The following is an 18,519-nucleotide window of genomic DNA, read 5'->3' on the forward strand; positions in this document are numbered from 1 at the left end:
ACCAGGAAACAGGCAGGTCTACAGTGCGGCCTGAAAGGGGTGGGATGGTTTAGGGCTGTTCAAGCTCAGTCTCTCTCTCTCTCTCTCTCTCTCTCTCTCTCACACACACACACACACACACACACACACACACACCCCACAAAATTGCACCCCTGAGGGACATCGGCATCAAACCCATAAGAAAGAAAAACAGGCACCACAATAGATATTTTTAATTTGTTTGTTATGAGTACATGTGTGCAGTGTACACACCTATGTGGAGATGTCTACATACCTGTGTGTGGTGTTCACACCTATGTGGAGATGTCTACACACCTGTGTGTGGTGTGCACACCTATGTGGAGATGTCTACACACCTGTGTGGGGTGTGCACACCCATGTGAAGGTGTCTACACACCTGTGTGGGTTTTGCACACCTATGTGAAGGTGCCTACACACCTGTGTGGGTTGTGCACACCTATGTGAAGGTGTCTATACACCTGTGCAGGGTGTGCACACCCATGTGGAGGTGCCTACACACCTGAGTGTGGTGTGCATACCCATGTGGGGATGCCTACACACCTGAGTGTGGTGTGCACACCTATGTGGGGATGCCTACACACCTGTATGCATATGCAGAAGCGGGAATAAGGTATTGGATGTCCTCTATCTGTCACTGGTTATTCCTTTGAGGCAGTGTCTCTCCTTGAACCTGGGGCTTGCATCTTCTCTGCTAGATCGAAGCCAGCAAGGCCTGTTGATTTTTCTTATGCTGTCTCACCCTGCCCATCTTGAGCTGAGGTTGCAGGGATGCATGGGCTGCCCAGTTTGCTACGTAGGTGCTGGGATCTAAAACCCAGTCTTCTTTATTGCTCAGAGAAGGCTCTTGACCAATAAGCCATCTCTTCTCTCTCTCTCTCTCTCTCTCTCTCTCTCTCTCTCTCTCACACACACACACACACACACACACACAAAGTAGTAGACTGTAGGCTTTCTTTTGTGGTCTTCGGAGACATCAGCGTCACAGACGGGTCAAATCAGCAAGTCTGGGACACTCTGTATTGACTTTCAGAATGAATTACATACTTTCCTTTTTCCGTCCTTTTCCTCCTCTGCATCACGAGGTTTGGCATCTTACCACAGTACTAATCCAGATCTAAACACTCCAGGGAATCCCAGTGTGTCAGTGTGGCATGCCCTTCAGAGGTTTCTAATCTACACAGAACTCAAGAAGAACTGCCTCACACACAAAAAAACTTCCTCAACAGGTTTGGTGACTCTCACTGTTCAGGGGAGCCAAGTCCAGCATGGGCATGCCTGGGCTGTCAGTCACTCATCAGAGGATGGCAGGAGCCCAGCCCCTGAGCTTAGCCTGTGACCAGGAAATGCTCCATGCAACACACAGACCTGGGCTTTCCTGCACGTGAACCTGGAGGGCAGATCTGTTTTACAGAGGCTGCTGATGGAGGGCAGATCTGTCTTACAGAGGCTGCTGATGGCTTTCCAGGCCTCAGTCTTAACCCAAGAAACAGGTCCTGGAAGTCTCAGAAGCCTTGAAGAAATAGAACAAGCAAACAACAACAACAACAAAGCCAAACCCCAAACCTGCAAAACCAACCCTGCACTTCCAATGCGTTCACTGGGATGCTTGGCTTTTTATCCTTGCTTTCATGGGGTTTCCTGTCCTTTTTTTTTTTTTTTCTTTAAAAAAAGAGGAGTTGGAGAGACAGCTCAGCTCTTGCAGAGGCCCTAAGTTTGATTTCCAGGCCCCACATTAGGCAGCTCAGAACTTCCTATAACTTCAACCTCTGTGGGTAGCTGCACTCACATGCACATACTGCCTCCCCCCACCACACACACACACACACACACACACCGCCATCCAAAACAACTATTGATGTGAAGACAAATATATAAAGAAGCTATTTTATCCTACTTTAAAGTACTTTTCCTTTCTTCTTTGGTGTGTGTGTGTGTGTGTGTGTGTGTGTGTGTGTATGTGTGTGTGTGTGTGTGATCCCTCAGAGTACCGGGGTCACAGGCATGCATTGGGCTATTCCGATGTGGATTCTGGGGATTCAGACTCAGGTTCCATGCTTGTGTAAGTATTTCTATCCACTGAGAAACCTCCCTAGCCCCAAGTATTTTCTTTTTCTTATTTTGCGACAAGACTGTCACGTATCCAAGGCTAGGTTCTAGTGTTGAAATTACTGTACCACCAAACCCTGTATATGCAGTGCTGGGGGATCGAACCCTGGACTTTGTGTGCGCTAGGCAAACACTCTACCAACTGAGCTACATCCCTGGCCCCCTCACGTAAATATCTTACGGGCTCTGGCACTGTCCTTCATGGGTCTGATGTATAAGATGGTTTCTGTCCCACAAACACTACTTCACAAGCCCTCCGATAGTGGAAAGGAAGGCAGGGCCCACTCACGAAAGGAGATAGCTGAGACAGAGGCCTCTGCATGGTGACACAAAAGGCTAGCCTGGGAGTGGGCAAAGTGACCCTTGAGTAAGCTGGAGTCGCTCTTCCGCATTGTTCCATCCTACAAAACTATTGTCTTTTTCGTGTTTCTCTGACATTTGTTCATAGGAGATGTGTACATTTTTGAAACATTTTTTGTTTGTTTTTAAAATAAGATCTTGCTATGCTGCCCAGGCTGCTTTGGAGTTCTAAATTCAAGCAACCGTTCTGTTTCAGATCCTCCCAGGGGGTGGGGACCCATCCAACCGGTTAGGGCTCTTATCCAAACAAGGTATCAAAGGGAGTTGACTGGGTGGCTGTGAGGAGGGTACTGAAGGCTCTGCCTGCTGTACCCCAGGCTACATGAGCAAGGACTGAAGGGTCACATGGGGGCTTCCTTCTGGTACAACAGCCCTGGGCTCCAATGTTGGGTGAGTGTCAGGGAGAGGACAGGAGGGAGGGTTTCCATAGAAGCTGAGCACAGTTGTACTAGGGGGAAATCTGACACATGGATGGGTAGAGAGAAGAGGATGTGGTAGTTTAAATATGCTTGGCCCAGGGAATGGCACTATTAGGAGGTATGTCCTTGCTCGAGGAGGGGTGGCCTTGTTGGAGAAAGTGTGTCACTGTGGGTGTGAGCAAGGGTTGGGGATAGTTGGACCTGGATAAAGGAGTGACTCTCATCTCTTCTCTCCTTGGGAGATAAGTACAGAAAGATGCCTAGAATAGAAGAGTTGGGAAGAGAGCCACCTCCAGTGGAGGAATAGAACTGTCTTAAGGATACAGAAGCAGTTTCTTTTTTAGCATTTAATTGTAATTTTCTTTCTGCATTGTTTAGTCCCTCTCATTATCCCTGAAAAAAGCTAGGTCTCCACCCCTTCCTGGTCTTAGTCACACTGCAGAGGCTTCAGGGACTAGCCCGTGTTCACGTTTGACTGGCAGCCCATCTCAGTAGCTCCCCACCCTGGAATCGCTCTTACAGGCAAAAAGCATCTACTTCAGAGATACTTGAGTATCAAGAATACCAGATCACGAATGGTGAATACCTCTTACGGACATCAGCCCAGCAGGCTGGAAAGAGACACTGACCCATCTCCCTCAACCCTCACCGCAGCCAGGAGGGAGCAGAAGGCCTTGAAGAGAGATGCATGGTTGAGTACCACAGGACATGCTGTAGACAAGGGATCTTTACAGCTTCTGTCTCTGGACCCAATTCTATGCCTGCAGACAAGACAGAGTCTGCCGACCTTTACCCCTTCCATATAACCACTGTCTTATTCATATCCGCAGACCCACCACCCGGCCCCCAGGGTAGCTCAGGGCTCCTCTGCAACTCTAGCTGATTTTCTAATGAGATTATTGGCCCAGTCAGTTCTGGCTTGCCTCTGTTCTTGCCAGATGTGATGCTCATTCTACAACAGGGATGGGGAATGTCCATCTCAAGAAACATATGTGGTCAGTCCTCCACCAACAACAGGGATGAAGATGTTCATCTCAGGCACAAAGCCAGGTGTGGTCCTCCATCGACAACAGGGATGAAGATGCTCATCTCAGGCACAGAGCCAGGTGTGGTCCGCCATTGAGAAATGGGATGAAGATGCTCACCTCAAGCACAGAGCCAGGTGTGGTTCTCCATCGACAACAGAGATAGAGATGCTCATCTCAAGCACAGAGCCAGGTGTGGTCCTCCATCGACAACAGGGATGAAGAGGCTCATCTCAGGTACAGAGCTAGGTATGGTCCTCCATTGAGAAATGGGATGAAGATGCTCATCTCAAGCACAGAAGAGACCCTTCATCTTTCTTCATAAGACTAAGAGAAATTTCCCTAAGGTTCATTTTGTCCTTTCAGGGGACACAGGAATGCCTGGAGATACCTTGGTTGTCACAAACAGTTACCGGGAAGAGGCCTGGCAATGTGCTAAATATCTCAAATGCACAGAATAGACCCCACATGTCACAGCCAAGAGTTACTTGACTCAAAATATACATGATGATTCAAGAAACCCTGAACTAAAATTGTAAGGTAAAACCATTGTGCCTTTTCTACTTTGCCCCCAAAGCCATTCTTCTGAGGGAAACTTAACATCAAGAACACCCAAGCTGAGCAGGGCAGTACTGGCGCATGCCTTTAATCTCAGCACTCGGTAGGCAGAGGCAGGTGGATTTCTGAGTTTGAGGCCAGCCTGGTCTACAGAGTGAGTTCCAGGACAGCCAGGGCTGCAGAGAAACCCTGTCTCATAAAAACAAACAAACAAAGAACACCCAAGCTGATTTGCTCATCACTGCTCCCTGGTCTCCAGAGCAATGTTTCACCCACAGTCAGAACCAGGAACAAGTATGGGTCATCTCTATTTGATAATTGTGTCTTTGGGCTTTGTGGGGGTGAGCAGTCATGTGCAAGATCTTTCTAAAATACTATTATATCACTTAGGCACACATCCGAATATTAATGCTGAGTATCTCTAAAAGATAGCCAATGAGATTCGTGCTAAACACTCTCCGGCACACCCTTTTAAATTTTAATTTGTATTATACTCGTTTGTTTTTGTGTGTGTCTGTGTGAGGACACAGCAGCGCCGTAGTGTTCACATAGGGTCAGAAGAATCAATCCTCTACTTCCACCATGTGGGACCCAGGGATGGAACTCGGGTCACCTTTGTAGACAAAGCCATCTTGTTCCCGCCCCTACCCCCCACCCCTGCACACTGTTTGTAACATTTTCTGTATTCACAACAGTACATTTATATTAACCTGACTGTTTTTAAGATGCCATAATTTCTTGGGGCCATTTCAATAGAAGCTGAAGGTGGCCGTGAAGACATTACCTCCGCTGTGGACGATCTCTATCCTCAAAGAACAAAGTACTAAAACCGCCATAAGCCCGGGGACCCACACAGTGAAATGTGAGCACTCCATTCTAGGACATGAATCAAAATCATGTTCCCCTCAGTGCTGGCCTGTGGGGGCCACAGGGAAAAGGCAGTAAGAAGCCCCACCCATTCGTGTGTTCCCTTACATGGATTAACGTGAGAGAGGAACCAGCTGCCGTTCAGACTATCTTCACACCCAAACCATCCTAAGAGTGGCTGGCATGCTCTGATAGTTTTCTTCTGATAAAGTATCAGAGGCCCTCAAGAAAACCCTATCTATACCAAGAACTCTCTTTAGTCACTAAACTATGGCCTCCATCCTTGTCTTCTGAAGATCAACAAGACAACAGCCTACTGTGGAACAGGAATTGATGGTAACTACAAACACAGTTCAGTATGTTTCCGCAGTGAAACCCCAAGCTTTGAAGACTCTATGGAGTTGTCTGTGCCTGTGCAGCCCAGAGCCCTTGATAAGCAGTCTGGATACACCCCAGTCAGATCTATAAAAGCAGTCCTCCCGGCCCTCTTCCAGCCAGCCTGACATCATGGATCCCAAGCTGTGTGGTTGTTATCACACCTGCTGGCTCCCACGGACTGCACACCGCCCCCTCCTGATAGCTCAGGGATGACCCACAACCCTTGAGGGAACTGGGGTCTGGCAGGGGTGATACCTACCACCCTGGGCTGTCAGAACTGCTCACCCCTCCTGCTCTTGGCTTCGGTCTCAGCCCTTCCTTCCCACTGGATCTGGAGATGTTGTAGGGCACTGGGAATGCTTGCCTTCCTCTGGTTGGCGGTTTCTTTCTCCTGCCAGAACCTGTCAGGTTGGTGCCAGGGAACCTCTCAACCAGGCACACTATTGTTCTGAGTACACGAGTAAGGGTTTCTATGGAGGTTGTGCTGTTTTGGTGAATAGAGGGCAGAACCAGACAGGAATGACCCATCTGAATCAGTGAGAAGTCGGGCTCAGGAGATAGCACAGTTGGTAAAGTGCTTGCCATACAAGCATGAAGATCTGAGTTCGATCCCCACTACTTATGTAAAATGCTGGGTATGAAGCATGCGCTTGTAACCTTAGTGACAGGTAGGCAAAGACAGGGGTATCCCTGGGGCTTGCTGGCCTATCCAAATTACTAATCCCCCTGATCGTAATAAGACCTTGTCTCAAAGAGAAGCTCAGGAATGTCTCAGTGATTAAGAGCACTCACTGCTTTTACAGAGGACCTATGTTTGGTTCCCAGCACCCACATGATGGCTTGGGTGACTTCAAGTTCCAGGAGATCTGATGCCATCAAATTCTGCCGGTAAGCATAAAACACGTATAGACAAAACACTCTTGCATGTACAGATCTTAGAAATTAAATAAAGTCATGGGGGAAAACACAAGGTGGGTGGTTTCGAAGAATGATACCAATGGTTGACCTCTGGCCTCTCTCTCTCTCTACACACACACACACACACACACACACACCCCTGCACAGGCACACATATGCTAAGCACATAAACAAATACTTTTTAAATGACTTAGTGAGGGGTCCCAGCTATAAATCAGGATTCCTTAGTTCTCGTGGCAATATTCCCAGAGACCCATTGTAGCCAGACTCTCTGAGACAGATAAGAAATTGGCCTTATTGATCAGCATTAATACATTGGACAGATGTCACGTATAATGCTCCTGACATTCCTGGTGACAACAACTGAAAGCTGCTGCCCAAGGCTGGACAAGGTCCTCACCTAACTGTTAACTCTTTCCCTCTCCGTCCACTGGGGCCATCTGCCTGCTTCTTGGCCTCCAGGGCATTCCGGTGTCTGTACTTCTTTCTTGGGGCCATTCGATGACTAGTGATGCACAGGCTTCTCAAAGCCACCTGGGACGTCTACTCTAATCCCCAGGGAGGAGTTCATGGGAACATCACTCTGGCTGCCATCTTTGGCTGCTTCTCTCTTTAGCACACACTGAAGAACCAGAGGTGAGGGTTAGAGACCAGCAAGGCCCCTCCTTTACTCAAGGATCATCCCCAGGGGGAGGGGAAGGCCCTCTGCAGCCTCCTTTACCACACAGAATTGTGGGATTGCTCTATAGGCAAACCCACACTGCTGTCATGAGAGCTCAGGAGGATGCGGAACTCCTGCCGAACACGGGTAATCAATGAGCAGTGAGTTTGCTGGGATCTCCGGCCACCCAGGTGTCCACATCAGCTCTGGCTCTAAACCCCCACAGCTAAAGGTCATTCGGATCTCTTACCTTAACAAGGCAGTGCTAGTGACGTTGGCTGGAACTCTGCCAGGCCAGTAAGCCAGTGCTGGAACCCGATGCCCACCTTCCCAGGTGGTCTGCTTGGTTGGACTTCCACCTATGAGAAGAAGCAGCTGTTTCATGAACATCAGTAACTCAAGGCTTCTTTTTCAGCTAAGAGATGGCCTGTGGGCAAACAGTCCCTCTCTAGGAATATCCAATAGTTTCAACAAAGAAATGTCTTTCTTTAAAAAAAAAGAAAAAAAATTAGCCAGGCAGGGGTGGCACATGACTTTAATCCCAGCACTTAAGAGGCAGAGGCAGGCAAATCTCTGAGATTGAGGCTAGCCTTGAACAGAGTAAGTTCAGGATGACCAGGCCCACACAGAGAAACCCTGTCTCAAAAAACCAAAAGAACAAAAAACAAAAACAAAGCAAACAAAAAAACAACAAAAACAAAACCCAAAAACAAAGCAAAGAAAGAAAGGAAGGAAGGAAGGAAGGAAGGAAGGAAGGAAGGAAGGAAGGAAGGAAGGAATTTAATTATTTTATTACCCAGCTATTTGTCCCCAACAAATAGTTAATCACTCTCAGTACACCCTTTGATTTTACTAACTTATATAAACAGAGTCCACTGTTAATCTTGGCAATTCCTTTCATGGCATCCCCCACGCTAAACTGTTATTTTATTCCCTTCTTCTCCTGTGTCCCCACACTATGAGACTCAAGACATCCCGGGTGCTTAAGGAACGTTTGTTAAATAAATGAATTTGTTTTCCAGTTGATCGTGACTGATTAGGATGAAGAGAGAGAGGGAGAGGAAGGGAGGGAGGGAGAGAGAGAGAGAGAGAGAGAGAGAGAGAGAGAGAGAGAACAGACTCCTACAAACTGTCCACACCTACCTAGCGTGCATGAGGCCATTCAATCGCTAGTACTCAATAACAAATAAAAACTACAATTCTTTGAAAGAGGGAGTCTCCTCAGCTGTTTAATCCACCCAGGGCCTGGCTGATCTTGTGTGGATTTATTTTGTTTTGCTCTGTTTTTCCTTGAGTCAATGAGTTGTTCTGATGAGACAGTTATCAGTCATGGTTCTGAGTGTTTGCCTCTTGGCGGGAGGTAAGAATAGCCCATGTGCAATCTATGAACTTTAGTGACGAGAGGCATTACTTTTGTAGCCAAGTCAAAAGTGACCACCAATATAATGACAGCCCGTGGGCTGGAAGAGATGAGGTCATGTTTTATGAAAACATCCTGAATACACATGTCGCACTGAATTAACCATGACGGGCTCTGCCACTCCCACACACACACTCCACCCTTGTCCCTGGTTGAGCCAGAGGCCAGGGATTCCACAAGGTTCGCGTGTAAGAAGTTCTTCCAAGACAAGTGCTGTATGTGGCTCACGCACTCTGTGGTCGTGCGACTGCCCAAGTTTGGCTGGTATAAATAACAAAAGCGATCACATCACGGGTGTGGAGTTGAGGCGACCAGGATGAAGGCTTCCTCCCTCTAATCTCACTGCTACAAAAAGAACCTTTGATGTCCTGGGCTCAGTACCCCATCCCAGAAGAGCTCCGAATTCCTGGTCTAGTGTATAAGGAGCCCCGGAGTGTTGATATAAGGAGCTGAAAACAAAGCAGCTCCCAACTTATGGACTGTTTACATCTAAGTGTGTTAGGTTCAAGAAACCAACTGAATCCCGCAGTCACTGCAGACTGAAAAGCTCTTTGATGTAATCCTGAATTTCTCAAGTGTGTACTTTCCTCTGGAGCCTTTACTCCCTCCCCCCCCCCCCCCCCCGCAAAAGAAACCCACATAAGACCACTCCGATTATTCACGCACGTGGAATAGAAAATACTGAACTGTGGAGGAGCATAAAACGAGTTTCCATGTAGTTTCAGAATACCCGGCATGCTTCAGCTTAAGGCCAAACAGCAATGAGTGCGCATACAGACGCGTGCTGGGGGAATCTGTGGGTCTTTCCAGCCCTGGGAGGGGCATTTGCGTGGACACATTTGGTAGGAGTGGGTGGAAATATGGGGCCCTCTAATTAACAGCCCATGATGCTTGACATTCAAAGGTCTCTGCTTAACCTTTGAGGCCAGATGTTAAGCTTTGGATTCCAGAAGTAAATCATTATCTCTAACCGGAAAGCAGGAGCTGCGGTTCAGCTCCGTGACAGGCAAAGAGACACCTGTTCACCATGATACTTCGGGCAGCCCCTTTGAGGATGACTGACCTCCCCCAGGGATTTCTTAAGGGAAACAGTTTCATTCTGCTCACAGTCTCTCCGCAGAGGGTCAGAAGCTGGCGGGGGTGGGGGTGAGGGTGAGGTGGGGGTGGGGGTTAGAAGGAACTGTGTTGGCAGCAAATGTATCTTGTTAAAATGTTAACATAGTAGAAAGTTCAGCACGTGATGGAGAAAAGGTGGTTGGCCCGGGGAGGCCCCTCAACAGGACTCCGTGGGTGGAGCTCATCAGCGAATCCAGCTGCACCTAAGGTTCTAATTTTAACTGAAAGACGCGATTCCAGGCATGTAAATGATCCGTGTCCCACAGTCCTTGGACACCAAAGGAATTTAGCTTGAGTCCTGAGCGTGGTCAAGCAATTACCAAAGTAAATATTGACCAACACACACACACACACACACACACACACACAGGGCTCTGCTCCAAACCCCAGTTTCTCAGCAGCCGTGCCAGGAGGAGTCAGAAAGAAACATCCCCGCCCCCCTATCTTCTTCCATAGGCCTTGCAAGTGGTGGAGTGGCATTATCAGCCACGTGTGCTTATCCAACTGGTTTCCTGTGGTTTGTCTGTGCTGGCAAGGCCGAGTCCAGAATAACAGGCTCTACAGAATAGCTAGCTGCCTCTAGGCATCTACCTTACCCCTCATTCCAAGCTAAAGATAGTAACCGTATTAATAACATCATCCCTTATCAATGCCAGACTAAGTGTTCCTAAATACACGGCTAAGTGCTTTCCTATGTGATATCGAATTTGGATGACAATCTCTTGTACACTTGTGTGTGTGTGTGTGTGTGCGCGCGCACACACACATGCATGTGTGCACCCTTTTGTGTGCACCAAGATTTGCATGTGAAGGTCATCGGGTAACTTTGGGAACCGGTTCTCCCTTTTACCATGTGTGTTGTGAGGATCAAACTTAGGTGTTTGGGCTCCACCGCAAACACCTTCATCCACTGAGCCACCTCATCACCCCTTGTATGACAATCCTTTATACTACACACACTACAATTCCCAGTTTTTTCAAATGAAAATGCTCAAAAAGGTTAAGTAAATTTTTTTCAGTATGGAGGTGTGAACTCAGGGCCTTTCCTGTGCTAGGGAAGTGCTCTAACATGGAATCTAAGTTACGTCTGCAGCCCTGACACTTTTTTTTATTATTATTATTAGTTTTGAAACAACTCTTACTACATTGACTGGGCTAGCCTTGAATTCACTATGTGGCCTAGCCTACTCTCAAACTGTCAAATCACCTGCCTCAGCTACCGGAATAGCTGGGAGGGCAGGAATGTGCCACCAGCCCTGGATGAATTTAAATAGCTAGTAAGTCCATATCAAACTACACAAGCCAGGACCCTTAACGAGGAACTCTTCCAGCATAACATTCCACATCCTAAATGCATCTCAGAATCCCTTCTTTAAAAACACCGTGGTAAATGGTAAAGCCCTTCTCCTCAGGTGGTGATTGGCTGTCCCGATGGGTGCCAGGGGTGCATCAATAGCTCATAAAACTATCCCAGTAATGATCTTAAGTTGGACTGATTCCCAGATTAGAGGGGAGCAGACAGAATGCACTTCAAAGTCAAATGTAGCTTATGTGCTATTTTGTATGTGATTGTTCATATGTAGGTGTGCATACATGTGCAGATGTATGTACATGAGGGTGGGTGTGGAGGTCAGAGGTCGGCCTTTTTGGTTTTGGTGGGTTTCTTTGTGACCCAGAGAAGCTAAGCTGCCTTCTCCCATTCAGATCATTTAATGTCCAATTAAAGGAGAAAACCTACCAGGCGCAATGCTCATGCCTATAAGCCCAGAATTTTGGAAATCTGAGACAGGAGGATCACTTTGAGTTCAACATCAGCCTGGGATACATGGTGGATTCTAGGCCAGATTGGGCTACAGAGTAAAATAGTGTCTCAAAATATAATTAATTAATTTACCCCCTCAGTAGATTTGGCCTATGACCAACTCATTTCTCACCTTTCACATCCACTGATTAGTAAAACCTGGATTGTTTCCTGGTCACTCTGGGGAAACTGAGAATTGTCAGGAAGCTAAGACTTTGGGGCCATGGCGGAAGCACAAGAGACAAAGCTGCTGCATTTTCTGTTGGCTTAAGATTCTGAGGGGGTCAGGAAGAGAGGAAGCCCTGACTGCGATGTCACTGTCCTTATATGTCACCACCCTTACCTATTTTAATCATCTGGGTTTCAGAAAGTGCGGTCGGTCACCATCCAGGCTTCTCCTCTGCCTCCTGAACCCTTCACTCTCCCAGACATCTTTGCTTCTCTACTGTGGGTTTCAGGACAGGGCCACACTGGCAGGCGATCTGTAACAGGTCAGCTGGCTTGACCGCGTGGAAGAGGGGACAAAGGGCAAGGCCTGACCCTGTTCTATATACCGCATCCTTGTGCCCAGAGGCCTTGGTGCCCTGCAGGGACTCATAACCTCACACTCTCACTTGACCCAGAACTTGGTTGTTAGGAAGCAAGGCTGGGCACCATGCTGCAGAGATCCGCTTGCCTCTGCCTCTCCAGCACTGGAATTACAAGCAGACTGCCTAGCATTTTAACACGGGTTCTAGGGATAACTCGGGCTGACTGAGTCACCTCCCCAGCCTTGTGTGCTTCTTTTATTCTTTTCCATGTAATATTAATTTTTATTTTATTTTACATTTTTAATCTGTGTATTATGGGGTGGGGTTTTTTGATATTTTATTTGTTTACACTTCAAATGTTATCCCCTTTCCCGGTTTCCCCTCTGCAAACCCCCACATCCCATCCCCCCTTACCCTGCTTCTATGAGGGTGCTCCCCACCACCCACCCACCTACCCACTCCCACCTCACCACCCTAGTATTCCTCCATACTGGGGCATCAAGCCTTTATAGGACAAAGGGCCTCCCCTCCCATTGATGCCAGATAAGGCCCCTTTAGCTCCTCAGTCCTCCCCTAACTCCTCCATTGGGGTCCCAGTGCTCAGTCCAATAGTTGGCTGTGAGCATCCGCATCTATATTGGTCAGGATCTGGCAGAGCCACTCAGGGGACAGCTATACAAGGCTCCTGTCAGCAAGCACTTCTTGGCATCAGCAATAGTGTCTGGGTTTAGTGTCTGCATGTGGGATGGATCCCCAGGTAGGGCAGTCTCTGGGTGGCCTTTCCTTCAGTCTCTGTTCTGCTCTTTGTCCCTGTATTTCCTTTAGACAGGAGCAATCTGGGTTAAAATTCTGGAGATGGGTGGGTGGCCCCATCCCTCAACAAGGGGGCCCATGCTTAACCCATGGATGTGGTCTCGATAGGTTCTCCCTCCCCTTTGTGGGGTATTTCAGCTAATGTCATCCCCGTGAGGTCCTAGGGTGTGGGGGGGGGGGGCTATTGCTTTCCTGGCATCTGGAACTTTCTGGTTGCTACCCTTCTTAACCACAGGCTTTAAATGGACCACATCTTTATCCCTTATGCCATATCCTTGTAACCATGACTTCATGAGCTACAGCAGAGAAACAGCTGAGTCCACAGCTTATAAATGTCTATGCACTTTTCGATTTGGAAAGCTATTTGTTAACTTAGATAAGCTTTAGTGCTTGGATCCATGGCTCCGGCACATTAAAAGTGTGAGCTGTATTTGGCTTTCTGTCCAGAGATGCTTGTCTATGACCCTGACACCGTGTTTCAATGTATTTGTGGTTAGTTATGACTCTAATTAAAGCAGAGCCTCTTACTTAAAGCAGTAAATATTTAGCCTCGGCAACCAAAACATAAACAGAACCGTGATTCATAAAGTTGCTTACTTGCTCTTCCCTCCCTGGCCTCGGAAGTAAAGTGCCATTCCGCAATGTATCACGGCAGGGGCTAGCCGACCAAAACTCTGCAGCCTACGCCTGGGAATAGCAGGCAGTCTTTCCCGGAAAGGGTCCAACTACCATGTCTCACCGAGTCAGAAAGGCAAGCAGCTCAGCGAGAGAGGTGTGCCAATCTCTTCATACAGGAGCATGGCCAGACAAGAGCTCATGGAAAATAATGGACTTCCGAACCAGTGAGGTGGCTCAGCAGTTAGGGATGCTTGCCTTTAACCCTGGGAACCTGAGTTCTACCCCTAGGACGCCTGAAGGTCATCTTCTGACTTCCATACGTGTGCTGTGTCCGTTTAAATGATTTTTATACAGAGGCTGGAGGGCTATCTCCGTGGCAAAGGAGCTTGCGGCCAAGCCTAATCAGCCGAGTTCAATCCCCCGGATCTGAATGGTGGAAGGCGAGAACTGACTCCTGCAAGTTATCTTCTGACATCCACCTGTGTACCATGGTAGTACAGTACAGGTTCTCTCTCTCTCTCTCTCTCTCTCTCTCTCTCTCTCTCTCTCTCTCTCTCTCACACGCACACGCACACACACACACACACACACACAATATGAAAGCTTTTTTCCCCCAAACATTCATATTTCTGAGTTCTCTCCCCCAGAAACTCTGACTGACTAGGAAGCATGAACGGCAGAAGGACCCTGATTCTAGATGATTATAACGGCAGCGATGGTCTAAGAACCAGATTGTGAGGTGTATGAACAGGGTGGTCAGAAGGGCACCTTAAGAACCTGGCAGATCCAAGCCCTGACTCGGAAGGCCACTCCTTTAATCAGACAGTCTTGGGCAGACTTCATAACCTCCCTCAATCTCCATCTCTTAGCCATGAAGTGGAAAATGACTATACTTATCTCTCAGGGCTGTGAGAAGTTACATAAGATCTTGCATAGCAAGCGTGTGCACGGCAAGGTACTTCTACACGGCACCTGCCACAGACGTGGGCAACAGAAAAACTCAAGATACCTACGGATGAGAAACATCTCAGTGGTAGGGGACAGGGAGGAAGAAGGCCCGCCTGGCAGCTGGAACACTAATGCAGCAGTTTTCTGAGGGACCGGCATAGCTGATACTCTCCTTCTTAAAGATTTTTGAGCATCACGGACAAGGCCAGTTTGCCAGATCTTTGTCTGCAGCTGACAGATGTGAACCTGTATAGTCCTTTAGTTGGCTTGCTTGCCCCATACTGGCATCTCCATGTGTGGTTTCTGGAGAATCTTGCTGAAGGACAGCCTATATAACCTTCCAGAGAAGCAGTTTCCTTCCTATATATAAATGCATATCCTTGCCAAGGAGATCCATAGAATACCAGTTTCCTAAAAGTACGGAGAGGCCAGGCTTCAGGGGGACCCAAAACTACAGCTGGGCTGAGATAGCCCTAAGTTTAGTGATTGGAACATTGCAACAAGCCATCGACCAAAGGTTCGAAAAAGACAGACTTCAATTTCCACAGCGTTCTTACCATCAAACCATACCCTAGCTAGACCCAGCAGCTAACAGTCTCTCAACGTGTATGCAGTACCTCTGACCTTTCTCTACCTTCTCTTTAATCCCACAACTGGACAGGAGGCTCAGGATGCCAGGAGATCTGTGTCCCAGTGGGAAGCTTGATGCACCAGCCTGATAGGGTCAGATTGCAGACAAGCAAGCTCTCTTAGAAGTACTGATGATGCCAAGTTAACTGTTTTCTCATCACCAAGGGAGAGGAAGGACAGCTTCTGCTCTTCAGATAAAACAAAGGAAGATTTTTTCCAGACAGAGGAGCAGTCAGATGGGGTGGAGAGACAAGGTGTAGAGTCTGGAACTGGTATGAGCCAGGTTCAATGTGATTGGCTTAGAAGTCAGACTTCCAGCACAGGCAGGTAACTGCAGCCTGGGGAAAGCAGGGACTTAGGACAGTCAGGTTCTCTTCTTTTGGGAGAAGGTCAGCTTGATTTGCACCCTGTGTGTGTGTGCTTGAGATAAACACACACACACACATGCACACACACACACACACGCACACATGCACACACGCACACACACACACATGCACACACACGCACACACATGCACACACGCACGCACACACACACACATGCACACCCTGTTCAGTTTCTTCTCATCCCAATAAGGCAGGAACCCTGCCATGCAGAGCATCCTGACTCTAGCAACAGGGTGAAAAGATGACTCCAGGAGACGCTGCCTCATCACATCAGCTGAGCCGGGTGGACTAGCCAAGAAAGAAAGGGAAGATGAGGAGGGGGGCCGTGGGAGCAGGGGAAGGTAGCACGTGGTCTGACACAGCAAGCTGGCTTGGGGTGAGAGAAGCAAGGCTCTCAGGACTGTTTGTCCTACTCTGTTGCGAAAACACTGTCTTCCCTTTCATGGGCTCTTGAGACTGTCTTCATAGCGGGGAGGTGTGGGCTTCCAAGGACAGAAACCTAGGTCAGGAGGCGCAGGTGGTCCAGAGGGACCCACTTCTTCACTCACAGCTTCCTTTTAGCTGCAGGAAGGCTTCCGCCAGGCTTTCCAGAGTTAGTCCCCTGCAGCGGTCCAGGCGGTGAGAGAAAAGGAGGCTTGGAATCATGTACAGAAAGCCGAACGGAGTATGGTGTGGAGAGAGTTACTCTGACATATTTTTTTTCAGGCAAGGTTCATTCTGAGAACTCTAAAAACAAGAGAATGGAACCCATCTCTGACACTCTCACCAATCCAAGTGTGCCCACAGATACATGAAGTCATAAATTTGCCAGAAAGCCTTGCCCAAAACCATGTAACAAGAAGGTAGCTGACCCCAGCTCTGAGCAGTTCCCTGAGACAAGGTCACGGGACACTCTGAGCTCATCCACGCATCATTTGCCCGATAGTTCTGTAGGAAAGTCCTCCCGAGGGCTTGTTCCAGCTTCCATTCAGAGAGGGATGCCCAGGTTGTTTCTGCTATAAAGAAACTGAGTCTCAGGGAGTTCCTGGTAGGAGTCACACACACCACACTGGGAGCCTGTGCAAAGCCTCCATCTGATTCTACTCAGGAAATGAAGAGGGTCTATCACCTCCCAACATGGAAGATCAAAGTTTCCCATCCCTTTTACAAAGTTTCCCAAGTGAAGCTCCCAAGCCAATAGGCCTCTTTATCTCTCCACCCTTCCCCCTACTGGCTTAGAATGATTTGGGGGAGGGGGGGCGGCTAACGATGTTTTCCTTGACAACCACGTAGTTCAAAGAAACAACACGGGATTTTCCAGACAGCTAAGCAACGATCAGGTTTGAAAGGTGGGAGCAACCACAGTCACATGGGCTGTGGAATGAACCCAGATCACTTGACCCTCTTCCATCACCAGCTGGCCTGGAGCAGACCTCCTCAGCCTCCATTTCCTGCCGGAAAGTGAGTAGGAACATAGATTTCAAGTTCTCCCCCGACTCTAGCATCCTTTGAATGCTGAAGATCCCAATTCTGCTTTCCTTGTTAATAATGCTTAGCTTATTGGATATGGTAGCACATGCCACACACACACAATCACACACACAATCACAACACACACACGGGAGCATTACACTCATGAGCACATACCCAGACACGCACACACATAAACAAACACACATGAGCACACACACACACATACACACACACAAGCATATACACATGAGCACATACCCAGACACACACACACATATGAACATACACACATGAGCACACATACACACACACACACACACACACACAAGCATATACACATGAGCACATACCCAGACATACACACACATGAACATACACACATGAGCACACATACACACACATGAGCACACACACACATGAGCACACACACACATGAGCACACACACACATGAGCACACACACATAGAGGATCTATTTTCCTGTGTAGAATTCACATAGGTAACAACCCAGGGAACAATGTTTTCTTTTGTTTTTTAACATTGTGGTTATTGTTATACTGTTATTTGTTTGGCTTTTTGAGACAGTCTCCTTGCATATCTCAGACTGGCTTTGAACTCACTATGGAGCCAAGGCTGCTCTCCAACTGGTAGCAAACCTTCTGCCTCAGTGTCCTGAGTGCTAAAATTACAAGCACTGTACCACTGTGTGTGGGAAGCCACATGTGCCGTTGCAGAGTGGCGCAGGCTACTGCTGGCCACCACACATAAGTTTGGGCAAACGACCAATGCTTACTTATGCAGTAAAGTTTTTCGCCAAAACACTGCCTGGCCCGGGCATGATAATGAGGCTCTGCAAAGTACTGAGAGAATAACCAATCAGATGTGAGACATGCAAATGAGGTATGATAATGAGGTACTGAGAGAATAACCAATCAGATGTGAGACATGCAAATGAGGTATGATAATGAGGTATTGTGAGATACTGAGAGAGAGTAACCAATCAGATGAGGAACATGCAAATGAGGTATAGTGCATAACCAATCCGGTGTGAGACACGCCTCTCCTAGGCCTATATAAGCAGCACCAGTTCTGGGCTCAGGGTCTCTTCGCCTCTACAATCAAGCTCTCCCAATAAACGTGTGCAGAAGGATCCTGTTGTAGCATCGTTCTTGCTGGTCTAGTCGGATGCGCGCAAGAACTGTGCCCAACTCGGGGAGCCATGGGTCCAGAGAAACAAATTATAGTTTCAGGTATCACAGACTACAATGTTCTAAGCTGGTGGTTCTCAAAGTGGCCAGTGATATCAGCACTGTCCTGGAGTGCCACAGAAATGCAAAACTGCCATCATCAATTGATGACCTCTTAGGCTGAAATTTCATTTTAGCAAGATCCCCACAGGATCTTGTGTCTACTCAAGCCAGCCTGAGAAGTGTTAGTACAGGCCCGGTTTCCTTCAGGTCAGAGGTTTTGTTAGTCTTTGTATCCCTGGG

The 18,519-nt window shown here is 47.9% G+C and overlaps 1 protein-coding gene across 10 annotated transcripts in view; it reads right to left on the reverse strand.

Annotated features, from left to right (window-relative positions):
* Arsg (arylsulfatase G) overlaps positions 1-18,519 on the reverse strand; it is a 132,182-nt gene that overhangs the window by 16,586 nt on the left and 97,077 nt on the right. For all 10 annotated transcript variants that reach the window (XM_021176936.3, XM_029483074.2, XM_029483075.2 and 7 more), the window contains one exon: positions 7,564-7,672. In XM_021176936.3, coding sequence (XP_021032595.1) covers positions 7,564-7,672 — 109 coding nt within the window. The remainder of the gene's footprint in view (positions 1-7,563; positions 7,673-18,519) is intronic.

Source organism: Mus caroli, unplaced genomic scaffold, assembly GCF_978045245.1.
Source record: "Mus caroli unplaced genomic scaffold, Mus_caroli_1 scaffold_13, whole genome shotgun sequence".
Taxonomy (NCBI): Eukaryota; Metazoa; Chordata; class Mammalia; order Rodentia; family Muridae; genus Mus; species Mus caroli.